This window comes from Taeniopygia guttata, chromosome 5, assembly GCF_048771995.1.
Source record: "Taeniopygia guttata chromosome 5, bTaeGut7.mat, whole genome shotgun sequence".
In the NCBI taxonomy this organism is placed as follows: domain Eukaryota; kingdom Metazoa; phylum Chordata; class Aves; order Passeriformes; family Estrildidae; genus Taeniopygia; species Taeniopygia guttata.
This window is the reverse complement of record NC_133030.1, coordinates 40,166,451-40,188,587: the sequence shown is the minus strand read 5'-3', so window position 1 is coordinate 40,188,587 and position 22,137 is coordinate 40,166,451. Positions and strand designations below refer to the sequence as shown.

Sequence of the window (22,137 nt, the reverse complement as noted above, 5' to 3'; positions counted from 1 at the left end):
AATGGTATGAAATCTCTGTTTCCAAGAGTGAACATACTACCTGTGTTAAGTGGGCCCTCCTTAAAGACATGGGCAACTAGTTTTCAAGAGTCACAGCACAGACCCTGTAAAACTGTATTTTAGTGTAGTTTATTTTTTCTTCTGAATATATAATTAGGGCATCATGGTCTTTGGTAAGTGTATTTGTAGTTAGTTAAAATCTGACTAATGTTAAAAGTTTCTGGTCTATGACTAGTTGTTACCAACACAGCCAATACAGAAAAGCTTCTGAAGAGGGCACTGATCAGCCATCACGCCAACTCAAATGCATGATTTTTAGAAACAATAATACTGAAATCTTTTCAGGGAGTAATTTGCTTTAAGGATACTGTTTGTAAAATCTTAATTACCTAAAAATAAGATAGAAGACTACCAGTATTGTGTGTCACTTGAATTTTTCTTAGTCATTGAGAGCTGATTTAATTCCACTTTTCCAAATCCTCTGAATGGAAGATGTTGTAATAGAAACCTCTGCTCATTAGTTTTACATATTTTGATGCGTGTTTGGGTCTTAATTTCAGCAGCCTAGGTGCTAACTAGATATGCCCACATGGATTCTTATATCTTTTGAAGTATTTCTTGATAAGCTTTTTTGTTTAAATGTGGAGTGTTTTCATGTTTTAAGTTTACATATGAAGAAAGTGAGCAAACATTTAGGTTTGGCAATAGTTTGTATGCTGGGATCCAACAGTGGGTGTCTTTTTCCACCTTTATCTCTTAGAACTTGTACATTATAGAGCCCAACTTATTTCAAATATTGTAACAGTATTTTGTTTCTTTCTTTTTGTACTTGCAGGCATTTCTGTTGCCAATATGTGAAGCAGCTGCCATGAGGAAGGTGGTGAAGGTGTATCAAGAATGGATTCAACAAGAAGACAAACCTTTATTTATGAAAGAACCTGAAGAAGTAATGCAGTGCACAGCTGTAGATTGTGATGAAAATGTTGACCATAATTCTTCAGAGAAAGGAAAAGAAAGAGAAGAGGTAAAATATTATTGGTTAATATTTGTGCATTAATTTGCCAGGAGACAGAGAAGTGGTTTCCTTGTTAGTTTATTTGTGGTTTTCTTTGGTGTCAGAGCATTTATTGGGAAAAATCAAAGGTAAAACACTATATGGACAAGCTACCAATTTTATCCATTATCTGTAGTTTTTTAATGTGCTTAGTTCAATTTAAAATTTCATATAATTTTATGAATTGTTTTCAAGATGTAAATTATACAGTATACCAACTATCAACTGTGTAAAAATTATTTACAAATAAAAGGATGAAAAAATAGTTACTTCATCTAGGTACTTCAAGATACTTGCTAAAAGCCTCATGAAATATTGTTGTGTCTCAGGTGCATTTGCCTGCTGTTGTTTATTATTTAGTACCTATTATATCCTTTTTCCTTTAATATAAAGCCAAAATACTTGTCTAAAACTCTGTGGAATTGTAAGAAAAAATATTTTTCAGGAAAAAGGAATGAACTCTAGTCATGGAGTTAGAAATTCGAACTGGACAAGAAATGGCTGTTATGAAGAGGCTTTGCATAAAACATCTGAAATTGATACTGAAGAGCAAAATGTACGAGCTGGAGTGCAATCAGTATTGCAGGTATGAAACAGACTTGGTATTTAATTTTATCTAAATTATCTATCTAAAATTACCTAAAATTCTTGTTATCAGCATGTAAAGAGTGGAATGTAGTGCAATCCTTCTGCCAGGGAATCCCATACATCTCTAAAGCATCTCTAAATTTTAAAATTATTTTATATGCAACAAGTATGATGATAAATGTTAGACAAATTACACTGGTTCACTATATCTTTATTGACCTGAAGTAGGACAATGTACAGACCCATGCTGGGTAACACAATAAAAAAAAATCTTTTCATTTTGCATCAGAACGTGCATTCTCCTGTGCATTATATTAGAGAAAAAATAATCCTCATGCTACTACAACATCTTCAAATAATTATAATTAAGCTTTTTATGGGAATATTTAGAGGCTTTTTGCTTTCATGTTGTTGGTCACAAAAGCCAAAACATCCAATCCTGTAGTTTCTCTGGTCTGATTAATAAAGTGTACATGGATATTTTTTCATCTTTTTCTGAATCTACATCATGTTTGAAAAGTTTGATGAGGCGCCACAACTCTGTGGTGATATCATTAAGGAAAGCAAGAGTTGCAGTTGTTGCAGAAGTTTTTTAACAGCTACTAGGCAGTTTGACAGGGTAGAAATCATGTTAATTTCAAATGTTTAGCAAAATGCTTCACTGAAGGTGAGGCTGTGGAAAATTGGGAGGGTATAATTTGAAGGTCTTTGAAATGCTCTTATGGTTATCAAGTGTGTTCATTTTATGTATAAGTGTGCGCACATACATTCATATAGGTGGGTATATGACTAGCCTCCATAATATTCTTCTATCCAGCAGAAAATTGATTCTGAACAAAATAAAATAATGTGCATTTGCCACTTTACTGTGCGCACTTCTACTGCATGTGACCATGTTAACTAAATAAAACTCATTTTTACTACAGCTTGGATAATTTTATAAATAGGGTTTTCTTTTGTGCTGTACACTGTTACACATACAAATAAACTTTGTAATTGAAATCACTTAATTTCAAATGCTTTAATATAATTTATGCTTCATAATCTTTGTTTTCAACGACTTCTTTAGAAGATGAAGTGTTACTGAGAAAAGAAATACAAAGTATCTGTGTCTGTTTGCAATATACTACTAAGGCTTACACATCTGACAATGTCTTGAAGATTATTCATGTTGAAGTTTTTTAGACAAAGGTTCATTTGATTACCAATATCCTTTTTTTTAGCCTGAAACAGAGTCAAGACATCATTCTAACCCAGTACCATGTCTCAGTTTGAGAGATTTCCTGACCTGGAACCACGTTTGATTTTCCCTGTGAATCAATAATCCAAGACTTCTGTCCTGAGTTTTTTTCCCATTTAATGCTTGCATAGACTTATTTCTAGGCATTTAAAGTAGGTTAGGTTCATTAGTTGAGGCTAGTGAATGTAAAAGTGCATACTAATAGTTTTTAATTATTAAAAATCCAAAGCTTTCAGTACAGGAAGTTATGACTTTATTACCAATGACTTCCTGTACATGTAAAAAATTAATTGAAAATCTAGATCTGAGATTCAAATGCTTTCTAAACTTACATAAAAATCTAGTAACACTTCAGTAACTGCTTCTGTAGTTCCTACAGTGTCCTTGCCTACTTTTTTTAATAATTTTCATTACGAAAAATGAAGGCCCTAATTCACTGCCCACTGAAGTCAGTCACTTTCGGGAACATGTCCAGTTTCCTACTTTTGGTAAGCCTTACTGATCCCAGTGAGATGAATGCTTTAATTTCCCAGAACATAATACAGCTGTGTCATGCTGAGGCGCACACTATGTACCAGAACTATTTCAAGCAGTTTACCATATATTGTACTAGTCAGTTCCTGGCTTAGAGATGGAACTTTTGTGCAGTGGACTTCTTACTGGGACATTTTTGTCCATCATATTAAACTAATCATATTGAGTAGTTTGTTGAATCATCTGTATATAAGAGCAAAAATATACAAATAGGTTTTGTAGAAAAAAATGGGGAAAAGTGGGAAAAAGATCAGTCTCATTGTTGCTTAATCATTACTTCAAACTGACATATTTAAATGTGAACTTGTGTGTGCATATGCAACTTTTTTTATAAAGATTTTCTGTTACAGATTTTTTCTTCCTGGTTCTATCAACTGAATTGCTGAAAACATCAAAGTGTTTCAGGATCATCACATCCTCTTTTTTTCTGCTTGCAGGTTTTTATAATAAATTCTTCAAATATATTTTTTCTTGAACCTGCAAATGAATTTAAAGCTCTGCTGGATGAACACACTGATATGTGCAAACGCGTTCTCAATATCTATCGCCACATGGTAGTCCAAGTGACTATGGACAAGAAGACATGGTAAAATGCCAGTGCTTTTATCTTAGATTATTAGTTCACAACACAAATCTGGAAATTTACTTGGTAGTAAATCCTGTAGAGTGGTATTGGTTATATGAACCATTTCCTCTAAATCAGTAAATACACAAACTTGAACACTACAGACAACTTAGCACAGAGGAAGTTAGCTGCTTTCTTAAAGCTTTTAGTAAGCTCCTAGTTAATTTGTGACAGCTTAGACCTCAGTGCAGAAAGGATTGAGCTGTTATACTAAGGAGCTACTGATTATTTTTTGCAGAGCATTTTGCTCATGTATCAAAGCATTAAAATATTGAAACATATGAAGCTTCACAGCCGTATATAAAAATAAACACAAAAGCCCCAGACAAGCATGGATAATTATTAGAATCAAATGTGTGTTGTTCTTGACCTGTAATTGTATACAGGAGTCTGTGTACTGTGTAACTGTGTTGTGCCTTTCCAGTTCTTATGGTGCCTAGCAGTTACAAGAGATCCTGCTTTAAAAGAATTTCTGTTATTTCCCACTCCTTTAAATAGTAGTCTGTAATCAGGTACTATATTGTCACGATTCTCCATTACAAGGAAGAAGTAGCAAGGGGATTTCAAATGTCTGATTTATTACATTTTAACTTGACTTGCATTCAATCTGTCCTGAACTCTGGGTAAGTAAAGCTAGCACTACGTGTCATGTGAAGCTTGTCTCCTCTTCTGAGGAGCCAACTTAGCTGGCCACTGGGAAATTTGGGAGTGGTAATAGTAAACAGATTCTACTAGACTGGTATTTTGTTTTCCAGTTTCACATCAATGTAAAGAGGTGACTCTAGACCAGAACGGCAAAGATTGTACCACATAAAATAACTGGTGAACTATGTTAATGATAATGTAAAATTACCAAAACCTGTAATTCATAGAAAAAGAAAAAGCTCAGATTGAAAATACAGTTAAAACTTTGCCTCTAATTTCAGGCCATTGAAGGTGATAGCGGTTGAATTCCTTGGAAGAGGTAGTCACGCTTAAGTGTGAAAAAAGATTGGAACAATTTCTTTTGCAATAACCAAATTAGGCTCTTTGTAATAATTGTGACATTTTTGGAATGTGTTTGAGCAAATAAGGCTTGATTATTACCTTTAAGAATACCTTGGTATATACAGAGGTATAACAAAATGGTAACTCTTAAATTTAATACTGTTTTGCAGGGAGCAGATGCTACTTGTGCTGCTCAGGGTAACTGAATCTGTGCTGAAAATACCACCCCAAACTTTCTTGCAGTATCAAGGAAGAAAAAACTCCACTTTAGCTGGAAGACTCGCAGGACCTCTTTTCCAGGCAAGTAAACATAAATTCACTTTAATTAGTTCAGCCTAACTTTCATTAATAGATTGGATAATAGCAACCACCGTTGGCTAGTTTGTCATCTTATAGCACTGATATGTTACCCAATTAATGTGAATGGTGTGGGTCAAAGAGCTGGTTACATTTTTTACTTTCTGTCTTGTATTTTATTGACACCATGGCAAAAGTATGTCAGGCACTGTAAAATTCAAGAATTTTACAGTATCAAAGATAACTGGCAGTGTGTGCAGTTTTATCCTGCTACCGTAGCAAAATAAGCTCAAGTCAGCATGAAATCTTCTGTGTTATCCATGACTAACAGATGGATTTTTTTATTTCTTAAAGAATTCTGTAATTATTTACAGAAAGCTGTAGCAAATCCTTTCAAAGTTAATAGCTGCAAAGTGCTGTGGTGGTGAGTTCTCACTGACCAGGATTTGTAGAGTCTCCAGTTACTTTAGCAGAACAAAGAAGAGTACACAAGATAATGGGTCAAACCAGTTGTTCCCGTATCTAAGTCAGAACTTTGTGTTAACATTTGATAATTCATTAAAAATCTGTATGTATTGGTGAGGACTACACAGAAATTCCTGTGAGGTTTTCTTTGGAACAGTAACATTTGAATTTTGTCAGCTTCTGCTCACAGTGCAACTTTTCTCTGTTCTTTTAGACTCTTATAGTAGCTTGGATCAAAGCAAATCTAAATGTGTACATTTCTCGAGAACTTTGGGATGACTTGCTGTCTGTAATGTCATCACTGACATACTGGGAAGAGCTGGCCACTGAGTGGTCACTGACAATGGAGACACTCACTAAAGTATTAGCTAGAAACCTGTATAGCCTGGACCTCAGTGACCTGCCACTGGATAAATTAAGTGAGCAGAAGCAGAAAAAACACAAAGGCAAAGGTAAGACAACACTGTACGGACATCATTTGAATTTGAACCGCTGTTGGGCACAGGATTATTTTGGTCTTTTTTTTTTGTATACCTAATTAGGCATCTCTATCACCTGAAATAACCCTGTTTCTTTAAAGTAAATCTGATTTTAGAACTGCCACAACATGATCATGTTATTTCTGCAAATAGGCACATATGGAATGTAGTTCTTAAAAGTGTGTTGAATTTAATCTAAAATGTTACACTGTAGTGGGTTATGCCTTTATCCTTTTATCAAAGCAATCAAATAGTTGAGTCCCAATCATAACTTCTTGAAAATAACAAACAATACTCAGCTGGTGAAAACTAAGCCATTGCAAGCACAATTGGAGTATTGATCCTGAAATCTTAAAGGATGAAATGTAAGATAAGCATAGTTTTATTTGGTGCTAGTTGATCACTAGCCCATTGTGAATACAGGTTTGGTTACGATGAGACCTTGTGGATTACTTAAGAGAAAGTATAGTTTAATAATCCATGAGTGCTACCTGGTTTTAAACTGATTTCTAAAAAATGCATTAAATACCCTATAAGACATACAGTCTCCTCTGGGGAGAGGAGGTAGCTGCTTACAATGGTGCAGTTCTGGAATTGGTAAGGCATAGGAAGTTTGTCCTTCTGGATAGAAAGTTGCAAAACCTGGATTATTTTCTCAGTTTGGAGACAGACTTTCTGCATGTGACTATTGGAAATTACTTCATTTCCACTTTTGTAAAACATGGATAATGGTAATATTCTCCTTTAAGAAGTGCATTGTGATCTAATAGTGAGATGCAGGATTATATTTAGGGTGTGTAAGTAACAAAGATGTAAAAATATGTTCTTTTTAGGATACTCTTTATCTCTTCAGTCAAACCTGAGGGAAGGTGCTTCCTAGTCTATCTTAGGGCTTGTGAGTGAGAAGCAGCCTGTGTGGATTCCCTCTCTTAAAGAGGACATTGCTGTAGGCTTTTTTTTTGCTAAAAACATCTCACATGCTTCTGTGCCTTGTCTTAAATAGAGTCATTATTCATCATTTTGTTTTGGTTTCTGCTGTGTGATAACTGTGCGGAAATACATCTCTCTGTAGTTGTCCTTGAGAGGTCATTCCAGACCATGCTTTTTTTTTTTCCTATACTACACAGCTTTCTTCTTTTTCTTACTAAAAAACCACAGGTTAAACAAACAAGAAGAAAAGAAAAACTCAAAACAAAACAAGACAAAAAAGCTCCAAACAAAACAAAACCAAAAAAATGCCCAAAAAAAAACAGAAAAAAAAAAAAAAAAAGAGCAGTCTGGTATAGGATAAGAATGCATACAGTTATTTGAATATATGCTTAAAAAGCATTTTGAATCATCTGAGCAACATGAGGAGAGTTTGTGTTAACCTTCAGTGACAGAGTTTCAGAGAAAGCCTCCATTGCTAAATGTGAGCTGCAAAGTCAAGTCCAGCTTTAGAATTAATAGATATCATACAAATTATGCCAAATTTCTGTGCCCCTGTTTGATTGCTAGTAATAATGAACGTGTTGGACTAGAGCTCACTTTTTCCAAAGAGATGGCCCTTTAATGATTGTAATTGTGTCAATTTGGATTATTAATGAGCTCAATCTGGATAAGGAAATACATTGCAAATATTCCTTACTTCACTTTTTTTTTTTTTTTTACATCTAGCTGTTTTTGATAGCTCCTCATATGAGCTTTATTTACTTCAATTTAAATTTCAAATCTGAATTAGTTCCATCTTAATATTACTATAGGATTTTCTGTCAATTTCCAAAGTTCTCTGAGCACATCATCCAGTTTTTTTTTGCTTTTGCATTTTGTGTAAAATTATGTTATCCTTATTTCATGCTCCTCAATGTTGCAAAATTATTTGGAAACCTACCCCCTAGTATTAATGTTTTGAAATGTATGACTTCGAGTATCTTATCTGGTAGGAGCAGCAAAGGAAAAATTACATGTATTATCAGACTACAATTGGTGTATGCCCATTTTTTCAGAAAAGAAAATTACATTACTTTAATAGTACCAACATTTCTGAAAAAGTTTGAGTATCCCTCAGAGTTAGTGCTGGCTGACCTTTGGAATTCATGTTTGCTTTGGTAACTTAATTTATTCCATCCAGCTTTAAAATTTTTTGAAAGAACACATCTACAGTCATCTGGTGATAGCAGAATAAAAGTGAATAGATTTGCAATTTTACTTTTGCAGGAGTGGGTCATGAATTCCCAAAGTCTTCTGTTGATAAGTCCTTTTCTAGAGGCTGGAGCCGTGACCAGCCTGGACAGGCACCCATGAGGCAGCGCAGTGCTACAACCACCGGCTCTCCAGGAACAGAAAAGGCAAGGAGCATAGTACGGCAAAAAACAGTGGGTAAGTATCTGTAAGAGCTGATAAAAGTGACATTTGAGAAAGGGTAAGGAATTAATAACTGACTTCTCTAGCAATGTGGATAGCTTCTTGCCACAAAAGTGTACTATCTATAATGATTTACACATTAGTTAAAGCATAACTTATGCAGCCTTATGTGCTTTGAGGGTAGCCAAATTGATTGTGTTTACTAGAATTATAGTTATTGCAAATGAAAGTAATGCAGTTGCTATATTAAGTCTTAATGAATTTAATCACATGCTTAAGCTGGATTGGAAAATAATACTATGTATATGAAGGAAAAAAAGCTGGAGTCATTTGAGCTATGGTGCTCATAGGTGGTAAGAGAAGATTTCTTAAGTGTGTGTTTTCATATATTGCAGAAGATGGAGTATTTTCATACAGTACAAAGGAAAGTAGGGAAAAATATTTCTAAGTCTGCATAGTTTATAAAATGTGATGTCTTTTACTATACCCTGAATATTGCGATAATGAAAGATTGACAGATGTGCGCAATTCTCCATTTCTGAAGTCACCTATTTCTGAATTTTATTACTTGCAGATACTCTTTGCTGTGTTATAAATGAGTTATACTGAACAATGCTTTAGGTGAACTCCTCACAAGGCTCGTTTGTGTTCATATGATTTTCTTATGACTATGTTAATGGGAACTGGACTACAAATTTCTTTACTCTGTTGTCTCATGATCAAGATGAGTACTATCAGTACATCAGTACTATTGCTTACATGAAGGAAAGTTAAGCTGGTTATAATTTTGTATTTAAAGAACAACCTTTTAATGAATATCTCTTACTTTTTTGCTATCTTTATAATAGTAATGGCTTTGGTCGTGTTTTGTGGCTTCACTGATACTTCTTGGAAGTAGGTACATTCTGACAGAGTTTTAAAAATTTGGGATGCATATCAGCAGTTGAATATATAATTGTGCTAGCTTTTCAGAAATTAACATTTTCTTTCTTTTCCAAAAATATTTGAAGTTAATTTTTTAAGTCACAGAGGTTATTTAATAAAAGTGTCTACTTGACTATTCCTCAAAATTTTCCTTTTAAAATTTTTTTCTATTCTAAGGCTCTTATGTGGGAGAATTAATTGTCTGTAAGGCATACAGAAATGAGAGAAAATGAAGTCCCTACTCCAAAATTTCCTGTCGTTTTTTTGCACATTCAAATGCTACACAGCTTTTCCTGTACCTCATGCTGACAGCACCTAGTTTTCCTCATGGATCACAGATACTTAAAATGTAATTTCTGCTTCTCTGTAGTCTGTGATTAAGTGTAATGGTGATTTTGTTTTAAATCTTAATCGACTTAACAAGATAAAGCTCATGGTGAAATTTCTCCCTTCACAAATTGTTAATATTTCAGATACTCTGTCAGAAGGTTATGTTGTTTGGTCAATTTATTAATGCTTTTGTTTTGCTGCAATTTGAAAGATGGCTATTTATATGATGTTAGCCTTGAAATGACTGGAATTTATCCTAATCAAGCTATATATTGACCTAGTTAGCAGCAAAGTAATCTGATTTTAGTTTCACTGCACTTTAGCTTCCATGGTTTTGTTCCTTTCCTCCAATTATCTTACATATTTGATATTAATAAGCCAAGTTTGCATTACTGCAACCAGTTAAAATTTCAACTCTATTCATGTTGCAGAATACCAACTGTGGACAAGCATCCCAGCATTGCTAGAATGATTTTAAAAGACGATAAATCAAAAAAGAGTTGCCAGAACCAGAATCCCAAACTCAGTTTTTTTAGATGTTAATGAGGAAAATGTTACCAAATGTTACATATATCTTAACTGCCTGAAAATAGTTGTTTGTTACTGCCTCTCTGGTCTGCAAAGAGAGATGTTCAGCTACTTCTTAATCTGTGCCATAGATTCAGGGTCAAATAACAAAAAAATAATCACAATAAATAAAATCTAGAACACTTTGCTGGTCAGATCCTCATTCAGTTTATCATTAGGTTTGCAAGCTAAGTCTGGAATTGAGTCAGACCTTAAATATGTTGCATGATATGTGATTTGTATTGCATTCTTGTTGATTATGAGTAATATATACTCTTAATCTCTGAGTAGGGGGGATGTGCATGTTGAATATTTATGGTAAGAAAAAGCTGGAGTTTCTTTTTCATCTGTTTTATGTTGTACACATTTTTGTGTACATCTTTGCACCTCTTTTTTGAGCCATCATCATGCCAGCACACATTTATTGCTGCACCAGATATGTGTGTGTGCCTGTTACTCAAATAAAAATCAATGCTGTTTTGATATGCAATGTGTACATTTTTAGCTTGAACTGATTTAAAATTATTTTTGGAAAGGGCCTTTAAGCATAGTATGCATATGGGTTGAAAAATCTGTAAGGTTAGATACAGGAGTTTTGGCTTAGGCAGCAGGTTCTAGTCCTATAAAAATATCATGTCAGAAGGAATTTACTTACCTGTTTGTAGAACAGGTTGTAAGAACAACTTACCTGTTGTTCTGCTTTTTTGTAGACAATAGTGGAAGGTTGTAAACTATTAAATATCTACATGTTCTGATATTGTCTGCCTCCACCTAACTATTTAATTGAATGTAATATGGTGGAAAAAAATCGAGTCAAATTAAAAGGAACACTTTAAGTTAAAATTTGTAATCAACACAGAATCCAATATTAAAAGCTTAATTTATTTAGAGTAATTTAGCCTGGAAAAGATACTTAATATTTACTGTATGTTTTTTATTTTTTCTCTTGCCTACATTTGTTGTAGGATTCACAGTGTTGAATGTAATGCATCTAACTATAATTATATCCTGAATTTTGTTACTGTATCTCTTAATCAAACTGATACTAAGGCCTCACACATGGTCATCTTTTTTAAAGAAATAGTTTCTGTTGTACAAAGCTTACTAGAACATTGCTTCATTCTTAAAAGCTCTGTCTTTTAAACTGTTTTTTCAAACTAAATTTAAGACTCAACTTAAGTTGTGCTGCATTTGTCAAATGTATTTTCTGCTCAATGTGATCTACCCAGGTTATCTGCCTGTTGTTATTGGCAGCAATTCTTTAACCTGGTTTCAAAGTGTGATGTGCTCAACCTTCACTGCACTGCATTCATGTACATTTGATTCCCATGCAGATCAGGAGCACTAAGGTCTTAAGTCTATATTCCACGTTGTTTTGAAAATATAGATGTAGAGAGAAAAGTTCAGACTGATTAAGTATTGTACTGACAATATTTATGCTAGATACTCTGAATTTTCCTTAAAGATTTTTTCTGCAATAATTTTAAAACAAGTTATTAAATTTACAACAATATGAAAGGAAGTTGCTTGAAGCAATGGATATTACTTTTTTAAGAACTTCCAGAGTACTTTGAGGTTGAATGCTGTATCAGTTCTTCTGTGTCTTACTCTGACAAAGAAAAGCAAATGTCAAAGATTCTTAGATACATTTTGTATTCTGTAGGACTGTTGGCAGGATGTGAGATATGAAAAGGTGAATAAACATCAGTTTGGCAGAATTTATCCAGTATCAAGTAAAAGCCAGACCCTATAAAAAATGTAATGCTTTTCGTTGTTAAAACATTTCACTTCAGTCATTTCATTTTTAATGTGGAACTAAAGCAAGCTTTATTGCAAATTTCTCCAAACAAACCTGATCATTTTCTCCTTATGATTTTGAATCTCTTTTGGAGAACTTGAGTTCAAGAGTATGGGTATATGTATAATACAGAGATGCATTTTCAGGATAAAATCAAAGGAAGCTAGAAAAATACAAATGTAGTACAAGTCACTTTTTCTGTTAAAAACAATCAAATTCAGAGTGCTTGTGGAGTAACTTTAACTTTGATTTTTCAACCCCTGATGCAGTGGGAAAAATGTGTTAATTAGCTTCTTGATTTCAAATGCAAAATCTCTGTAATTGTCATAATAAAGGCATTGTTGCTGCTTTACATAAAAGTTGAAAACTCAGAATGTCTTATGTGTCCACTGATTTTTTTCTTTCTTACAGCTCTGCCAATATCTGCCGTGCTGAAATGTTTTAATTTTTGAACTTTCTTCCTTTTTATCTTTGTTTTCTCTGTTGCTGCTTTTTCTGTGACACAAGCCTTTCATTATAGTCACTCTTCTTTTTTCCTTCCCCACTTCTTTCTTTTCCTTTTTAAAGCCATGAGAAGCCGATCCATTGGTGAATGTGCTCTGCCATCGGCCTATATACGCAGTGCTAAAAGTGCTCCTGTTCTGATCCATACTTCCAAACCCTTCTTGCCTGATATTGTTCTCACTCCCCTTTCTGATGAGCTTTCAGGTAGTGCCACCTCTGCTAATTTCTGCACCCCCTTTGTCACTTTTTTAAACCTTCTGCTTTCAAATTCTGCTAAACCATTAAATTTTTCAAAGTAAAAACACTTTGGGGATGGTGGGAGAGGGGAAGAGATTAAGAATTAATATTTTGAGTTTTATGAGATACCATGCTACTTTACAATTCATTCTGGAACTGTTAGAAGTTAGTGCTGTGCCAATGTTGACTATCATAAAAGAGAAAATTTGAGAATTCTTTTCGCTTTTCCAATTTATTGGTAAGCAGCAATACGGTATCTGTCTACCAGAGAGTACAACTAATCTAAAATTTTTATTTTTGATGAGTGAGGGAGGGAAAGGAAGAATTTAATTTTACTTTAATTTGCCATTTACATCTTTCTGTGTAAATTTTTTTAATTCAGTGTCATAGATGTTGTGTGAACAACCATGATGATACACTTTAGCTACCATGAAAACAAAATATGGTATCATATAATATCCCTTAGAGTATGCTTGTTTTTCATTACTATATAAAAACATTAAAAAATCTGTAGTGTGGAATTCTCAAGTGTGATGTTTTGGTGTTATTTTCCAAATGATCGATTTTTTAGGAATGTGATTTTCCTCAGCATTTTGTTTGGTCCCGCAGGGTGGTTGGCTACAAGCTGGACAGTAGCTTACTTTGGATACTTGTCTCTGAACAAATAGATTCTAGAATTAGCACAGACTTTTAAAATACATGTTTTCAGATAATGTAATTTTTCCAGATATTACATAGGTATAAATTTGTAATGTTTTAAGGCTGACAATCATGTTATGCCTTTGTATTAATGAGTGGAAAAAAAAATGAAAGCACAGTGGGAGGACTATATATAGTCAAAATGGCATAAAAATATAAGGACTTAATGACAATAATATTTTTATGATTTTTTTTCCTTTTCTGTCTCTCCTTCCCGTCTTTGTTACCCAAGAAGTACCAAGAACTGTATCTTCATAATTGTATTTTGTCATGTGTCATATGTCACAAAATTCTTGTTGTGAAACAAAAACTTGATGCCTTAGTATTCAGCCTGAAAACATTATTGAAAAATCAGGAAAGTTCAAAGAACCCACTCTAGAGAGACCAGACTTTCACAATGAACAATTACAAAGTATTTGAATACAATTCTTGACACCATAAACAAAATTTAATAAAATACAAATTATATGTAATAAATAATAAAAGTATGCGTGCAAAGAGTATCTCTTCTGAGATACAAATTATTATAACTTAAAAGATAGAAGAATTTAATAAGAACGATACATAATCAACCTATTAGAAAATGTGTCCTTCCTGGCTGTAACGTTGTTGGATATAGTCAGTGCTTAATGAAGATCTTAAGAATGCCTGCAGGAGGGTTATGAGCTTTCATAGTGAAATATTATTTCATCACATAATCACTGATACTTAATTACCCTTTCTTAAAACAAAGCAAAAGTGCTTTTCTGAAAAGTCCTGGCTTGCATAACTTCTAATGTGTCCCAGACCTGCTGGCTCTCTTGCTATTATTCTTTATGTTGATACTCATCCAATTCAAAAACTGCATGACCAATGTAATTATAAAAGTAAAGTGACGTTACAGACCTTCGCACTTCTGACATAGAAAAAGTCCTAAGCCCTTCCTGGCTTTGATATTTTCTCAAACAAATGAGTGTTGCAGCAGCTTCATGATGTGCCCAAGAATCTTGAACATTGCCAGAAAACTAAAAAGCTCTAGTGAAAAAAAGCAAGCTATTAGAGTGTTGATGGGGAAGTATTAGAGAAAGGGAAACACTGTCCACTGGATCAGAGTGCACTTTGCTCTTTTAATTTTCTGCATTTTTAATTGTGCTCTCTTTCTTCTTCCCTTTTTATTTAAACATAAAGCTTTATCATTTTCCTTGCCTTTTCTTCTTACATTAAGAATATTATTTTCTGAAAGCCTTCTGTTTCCAGATGTACAGCATGTAATTTGGGAAGGAATCAAATTGTTTCTATCGTAAGTGTGTTCTAGTTAATGAATGATGTTTTTCTAGTTGTGACAGCTGTTCGTCATATTACAGGATTATATTAATATCCCTGTTATCCAAAATTACTTTACAATCCAGCACAGCTTGAGGGAGAAGACATTTCAAATTATTCTAGAATAATAGACTGCCTAATATGAAGTTTTTGGAAGTAGTTTTCAGCTTCTTTTTAGCTGTGAAACTCATCATTGGAAGGTAGACCCACTGGTGAATCTGGACAGGTAGTCTAACAGAAAGTGTTTAATGACCAAACTTTTACCTTATGTACTGTATATTAATTTTCAAATGTAAGGCAGAAAACTGCTTATAGTTTGTGAGACACAATTTAATGAACAATCACTAGGCTGATAAAATATATTACAAAAATCCAATATTGACATCCAGTCATGTAGCATTATAGACAATGTGTGGAAACCTGGTGCCCTGGGTTTCCACAAGGATGCTTTTCCTAAGATTGTAATTCCTTCTTGTAGTTTTGGTTATGCTGTATTTCCATGTGCAGAATGTTTGCAACTTTTCAAGTAGTATCTAGAAAGTGGAAGTGATTTATGCTTTAAGGTCTTCAGCTAATAAAATGATGTGGTATAGTATATCTGTTGCAAATCCTCAATATTTCTGGAAAGAATTTTCCTTTAGCCTGCCAGAATAATAGGAAATCCAGCTTTACACATTTACAAGATAACTAGTGAAATGACCATTCATTCTGTAACCCTTGAGGATTTTCAGATACAAGACCTGAAATAAAGTGTCAATAAGATGTAGGGAGGATTCCTAGAAGCACTAGGAAAACTAATTAATTGCAGGTAGGAGATTTTTCCTTATCTACTGGGACTAAAAGAGTCAAGAATTAATGTGAAAGGGAGATGCATATTATGCCTTTACAACCTTACTCCTAAATCATTAAGTAATCATTAGGATGAAATATAAAGAAATCATCATTGTAATGTCATTATGACTGTAATTATTCTTTATTCGCAGAAACTCACAGAATGCCTGTGTTCTCTTAAAAAAAAAAAACACAACCAACTATTGAAAGTTCAGAAGCAAATCATGTTATTTTTTCTCCAATTCCCAAACAGTCTTTGCATGATGAAATATAAACCTGCCCCAATGCAGGGATCTCCTATTAGCACTCATGCTGTCTTGTCAGAATGTGTCTCTCCATGAGTTTGTATTTTAGCATATCTATCTCACACTTGATGCTGAAAAGCTGCCTTCTCTTTCTGCCTTCTCTTAGGAAAAGGAGAGGCAAGGTTGATTTAGAACATTAGTGATTGTGTGAGATTGCCCAGATGTACCAATTACAATCTTTTCCTTACTGTACCATGTGAGGAATAAGGGCAGTGTTTCTCCTAAGGGTGTTCAGGGTCAGATACACAGGGTCAGCCTGCTAGCACACAAACTCCTTGGGAGTTTTGGGTGTTCCACTCTGACGGTACACCTGGGTGTAAGGGTGATCTCTGGTTGTGAAGGAGCAGTTCATTTGGGTTTTTAAATATTGTCTGTGTTTTCAGTGCTGGTATCGCAATAGCATTTTTCATTTCCTCAGTTTCTTCCCGTTCTACAAAAAAGAAATCTGTATTGGTGCAAGCACATGTTTGTTTGAAGATGTGTACTTGTATGTGCTTGTCATGAATATGTGAGCACCTAAAATTAATTCTGGATCAACATTGAAATGAATCTAGCTGAATTTATTTCAATGTGTGGAGCTGCTTTGTGTGCATTGTGATTCTCTGTCCAATTATTTTTAACATCCTAGAAGGTCATGATCACTGCATGCATGCACAGCATGGGATTTCTAGGCTGCTGCTTCAGATAAAGTTGAATTTATAATAGATTTGGAATATGCATACTGAGGGCTCAAGATGAGATCACTGTATCATAGTTGCATGTATTAATCTCATATATGTAATTGTGAATAATTTTGACTGAATCCTGTGGTCCCTTCTTTACAGCTATAAGAAATAGCTTGAGACTACATTAGCATAACCTCTGTCAATCTCTGCCTAAGTCAATAGGGAGTTTGAAATAACAGTTCCAACTAGAGAGAGACGTGATTCATTTCAGAGGGTGTTAATTCATATAGTTAGTAATAAGGTGAACAAGAACAATGATGGGAAATTTGTTTATTATCAAAGCTGAAGAGAAAAGGAGTAATAGATTGTGTTGTATTCAATGATTTTTCCATTCATGTTTATTTTCTGAGATAGCTTGGATGTCTGTTCTCTTTTTCCAGTATAGATCTCTCAGTTTCCTGTCTAATACCTTCTTTACGGTTCAGTAAACTTTGTATGAGGTCAAACTGTAACTCTCAAATTTTAACTTCTTTGAAAAATTGAGCATGGAAATAGCACTTTTTATATTCTTGGAAGACATGTTTAGTTAAGTATAGACATAACTCATTCATCTGGTTTGTATGCTTTGTTCAGAAGGAGAATATGAGAAGATGCAGTTCCATCTCTAACATTCTCAGAAAAGTGTAAGCAGCTCAAAACAGGTTTTAAGGGGACATCAGATTATCAATATTCAATATTACTGAAAAAAAAATATATATAGATAAACTAAGTAATAATTTTAAATACTTAGTGAGATTTATATATAATATTTAGTAATAATAGAAATACTTTAAAATGTTATTACACACATAGTTACTTTATTTTAGCTGTAATACATCAAATTTAGGGGAGGGAAATGGGCTTAAATGTTGTTCTGATATTAAGTAAATTCACCATTGCAGTCCTGAAGTTAAATCATCTAGACAAAACAACAAGGTAAGTCTGTTTATTGTGGCAAATAACTCTTGCTGGTGTTCATTTAAGCTATTTACTGTTATTCCTGGATTTGAAAGCATGTCTACAACTTTTTAAGTAGTAGGTAATAAAAGATTAATCTAGGGAATAAAGGATTCTATCAAAAAGAAACCAACAGAAAATCGAGTAAACTGATTTTACCTTGCTGTTTTAAGTGCTTATCTCATAAAAGGACTGGAAGGGATAGCAGTTAGTTTACTCGTCTGTAAAGGATATTTAGTCTTGCTTACAGTGGTAATTTGATAGTATATAGTAGTGTTCCTATGTTATAGGAATAACATAGTAGGAAATCTGAAGAGATGCATGAAGGTTCTTTATTTTTGTGGATGATGTGGAATGAGCTGAAGATACTTCTGTACAATTCCCAGGTGATCCATGTTGGAACTGCAGGTTTCATTACAGTTAACTATGATTTTTACTGACACTAACGTATTAAGAGCCTCAGCAGAAACAAGGAATCACTAATTTAAATGGTAAAAGCAAATTATGAACTTTTCATAAACAAAAGTGGGTTTACTCTAATGTTAACTGTTGTGAGGCTTCTGGATGTTTTTTGGTATCAGAGTACTTAATTCCGTAATTCTCAAAAATGTTACATTTGCCGGAGTAAAACTGGGAGAAGAGGGGGAGGTAAGCCTTCATTAAGTATTTAGTTTCATATTTTGAAGATGAGAGACAAAACATTCTTCTGGGGGAAAAGGGTATATCTTTAAATTGTCTATTATGTATAGTCATATTTTTTGTATAGGGCCAGCTCTTCCTTGTCATTTAAAAGCTTTAGTCCTTAGGTGTACACTATATTACATATCCCAAAATACTTATAATCATGTCATAGGAGTATTTCAGAAATCTCAGTAATTTATATATATACACATATATATATTTTAATTAATGATTTGCCACTTTAACAATCAACCCCAGTTTTCCAAAAAACATCCTTCTTCTCTTTGGAGTTGCCAATTTTTCTAAAGATATAAATTCCACAAAGGGAGTACTGCTGTTGAGCTAATTTGTATTCCAATAAGCATTTCCTGAACAAGCTAGCTGGAATAATATTGGTTGAATTATTGAACTTATTGGCACAGCTCTAGCTTTAACTGTATTTCCAAATGTTCCATGACCTCACTGTTTGTTCTCATGCATGTTAACATTTAAAACTGTGTTCTGGTGGTCTAACTCATTTATATTGCATTCTGTACTGGATATTATGTCTGTGTGTTTTTAACACTCTAGTATTGGAAAAAGTGTTTTTGTTATACCTAAGAACACAAGGTTCTGAATTTTTCTGGCTTTTAAAGTCACATCATTAGGATGTAGTGGTAAATATAGATTGTCTCTGTATGTAAATTTTTGTGCATATTACATATACTTTTTTCCTACAGACATTGACGATGCTCAAATTCTTCCACGTCCACCTCGAGTCAGACATTTTTCTCAGAGTGAGGATGCTCCAAGTGAAGTTTTTGGTGCATTAAATGAAGAACAGCCACTGCCACGAAGCAGCAGCACCTCTGACATCCTGGAACCATTCGCAGTTGAACGAGCCAAAGGTGCAGTTCCTGTCATTGACAGTTCATCCCATCATGCTCCAAGCTTACAGAATTCCACTGAGACCTCTTCAATGCATAGATCCACTGAAAGCCATATCACTGATACAAATAGCAGAGAGTCCTCCTTGGAAGTTGGGGATAGTATTTATGACCATCTTTGTCATTTAATAGGGCCGGTAGAATTTGCAAACACTGCCTTTGAACAAAGCCAATATGTTGACCTTGAAGGTGAAGATGATCTCCTTTCCTCTCTGAGAGAATATCTTATTAAAGAAAAAGAAGAACTTTGCGGTAACTTTGAGATAGATAAATATGAGGCTTCTGCTCATGAAGTTGATACATCAGTAAGTAGGAACAATAGATTACCACTGGATGAATTAGAAAATAGAGATCAGACTGGTCAATGCACGACTAGCAACACTGTTGCAGAAAGAGCCAATAACACAGAACTGCAACTAGAACAAAAGCCAAGTGGCTTTATAAGCAATATTGCACCTACTCAAGTAGACTTTTTTACAAGAAATCAAGCGCTCAATAAAGCCAGACAGTTAGATATTGATAAACAATATGAAAGCATGTTTGATCATGGGTCAAGTAGTCCTAGCAGCAAAGAAGGGAAGAGATATCTGTACAGGCAAGCAGCCACTGAAACTGATGTAGATTTAGTTGTGAAAGCACCAGTAGCTGAAAAGCATAAAAGTGCCCAGTTTAATGAAAAAGTGACCAACTCACGTATTGTCCATGCAAAGAAAATTCTTCCTAAAGCACAAGTTGATCCTCAAATGCCTCACATAACAGGCACGAGCAAACTGGCACCAACTAAAAGAAGTATATCTGAAACTGTAACTCATAGGGCCAAAATCATGAAAATAACAACTAAAAAAAGAAACAGCGTTCATGTTACTTTTAGGCCATCTACAGAATCAGTTCAGTTTTACAATCCTCTTGAGAACAAAGAGGCTGCTTGGAAAGCAAGACTTCGTAAACTTGGTGGCTTCAGCAGTAGCAGTAGTGGTAGCAGCAACAGCAGTACCAGTGCAAGTAGTAGCTCATCAGCTGCCACAGAGCTGGTTAGACCTGGAATATATAGGCATCTAGATGCAGTCAATGCTGCTTCAGCTGGCAGCAAGCAAGTTAAGGAATCTACAGAAACTCAAGCAACTGTGTTGCAGAAAGAAGGTCTTCCTGTTAGTCAGTTCCAATGTCGTAGTGCCTTTAGAGCATCAGGTCAGGAGTCGGCACAACAGCAGGGCTCCCTGGGTGGTGTTTATAAAACTGTTGTACATGCTCTTTCGAAGCCGAAGGCAAATGTTTCCCCACAGAGGCAGAACAGAATGCCAGCAGAGGCTCCACTGAGGGATCTGTACAGTCATGTAATGGGCTATTTTGGAAGGAAAGCTGCAGGTGAGCACTAACAGTGTGCAGAGCGCAAAAGGAGAAAGGCAGCACCAGTTTGGCTTAATGCAACTGAAGCAAGCTCTGATAAGCAATCAAAAGGCTTTGGGATGATCACTGCTTTCCCTGTTTGGTTATGCATGCGCCTATAGCCAGCTGATTTTTCTCCCAGCATAAGTTACGTTTACATACTTTAAATTACTAATTTTTCTTTTCAAGATACTTAGTTGAACCTCTTTTCTGCTGAAGATCATCAGATTAGGGAAGAGGAAGAGACAGTAAATGACCTAATAAAGGATTAAGCCTTGAGACTTTTGAATTTTCATCTACATTGCAGAGCCTTCAAATTAAGCCTACTGAATGATTGGCAATGCATATTTTATCCAAATGTGTTACTTCACTCTGAGTGTAGTTTTTTTGTCAGAAGGACCTGGCTCCCAACCAACTAGGTTGAACTAATTGTATTTCTGGTTCATTTAGTGTGTTTTCTTCTTCCTCCTCATCCTCTTCCTCCTTTTCCTCCTCCAAAACAAAACCAAAACAGAGCCCCTCAAATTTACATTTGGAGGTCATTTTAGATAGTTTTTAAAAAATAATCTGAAATAGCAATCTGCTATTACTGGAATGATTTCATTACAACAATTCTCTGAGCATAATCACAAGGTTTTGTTTGAGTCTGTTTCAAAACATGTCGTAGGCCTTCCTATATTCATTCATCCAAATGGCTGCAGTTGAATCTTGGCAACATCTTCCATTACTTTCTTTTTTTCTTGGAATCTTGGATGTTTGTGAAGGTCTTGTGATAGTCTTTTGCCTGCTAACTATGAGACCTCTGTGGACTGATCATAAAAGAAGGCTACAACTCTAATATACATTAGAGTTCACATAACCGTAAATGAACAGTAAATTAACTTTCAGCAGTAATGCAGGTTTTCGTTTTTTCTCATTGTTATGCTGGCATGATTAACAGAGGATTCTGCAATGCATCCTGCATCAAGATGTTAATGCCACCTGAGGGCAGTCTCTGTAAGCACAGCACCTGAGAGCGGTACTGTCACGGGTCTCACAAAAATGATTTGCTGCTTTTCAGAAAGTAGACTCCTGAAAAAGACATATTTAAAAAGCACCAATTTTAGAAGTACCTGTTACTTAAATTCCAACATTTAATAGAAACTCATTGTTAAAATAAACTGCGCTGTGGTCTCATGAGAGATGACACTGAGGGAAAAATGTGCATAAAGAGAACATGAACTGGAATAACTGGAAGATTTTAAAGGCTAATATCATAAAGTCAGGTGTAAAAGCCACACCTAAATATGAGCAGTATAGTTATATCCAAAAATATAACACTGATAACAGAATGAACTTCATTAATTGTTCGTAACCATTGATCATCTAGAGTTA

The 22,137-nt window shown here is 34.5% G+C and overlaps 1 protein-coding gene across 13 annotated transcripts in view; it reads left to right on the top strand.

Moving 5' to 3' along the window:
* The window catches only part of RALGAPA1 (Ral GTPase activating protein catalytic subunit alpha 1), a 130,603-nt gene that overhangs the window by 26,063 nt on the left and 82,403 nt on the right, over nucleotides 1-22,137 (top strand). For 6 of the 13 annotated variants that reach the window (XM_072930213.1, XM_030274662.4, XM_030274664.4 and 3 more), the window contains exons 11-18: nucleotides 836-1,024; nucleotides 1,500-1,640; nucleotides 3,854-4,002; nucleotides 5,199-5,328; nucleotides 6,005-6,242; nucleotides 8,466-8,627; nucleotides 12,799-12,939; nucleotides 19,171-20,742. In XM_072930213.1, the coding sequence (XP_072786314.1) occupies nucleotides 836-1,024; nucleotides 1,500-1,640; nucleotides 3,854-4,002; nucleotides 5,199-5,328; nucleotides 6,005-6,242; nucleotides 8,466-8,627; nucleotides 12,799-12,939; nucleotides 19,171-20,742 (2,722 nt within the window). The remainder of the gene's footprint in view (nucleotides 1-835; nucleotides 1,025-1,499; nucleotides 1,641-3,853; nucleotides 4,003-5,198; nucleotides 5,329-6,004; nucleotides 6,243-8,465; nucleotides 8,628-12,798; nucleotides 12,940-19,170; nucleotides 20,743-22,137) is intronic. The other 7 variants (XM_072930215.1, XM_002200519.7, XM_012574144.5 and 4 more) reach the window with 3 other exon arrangements.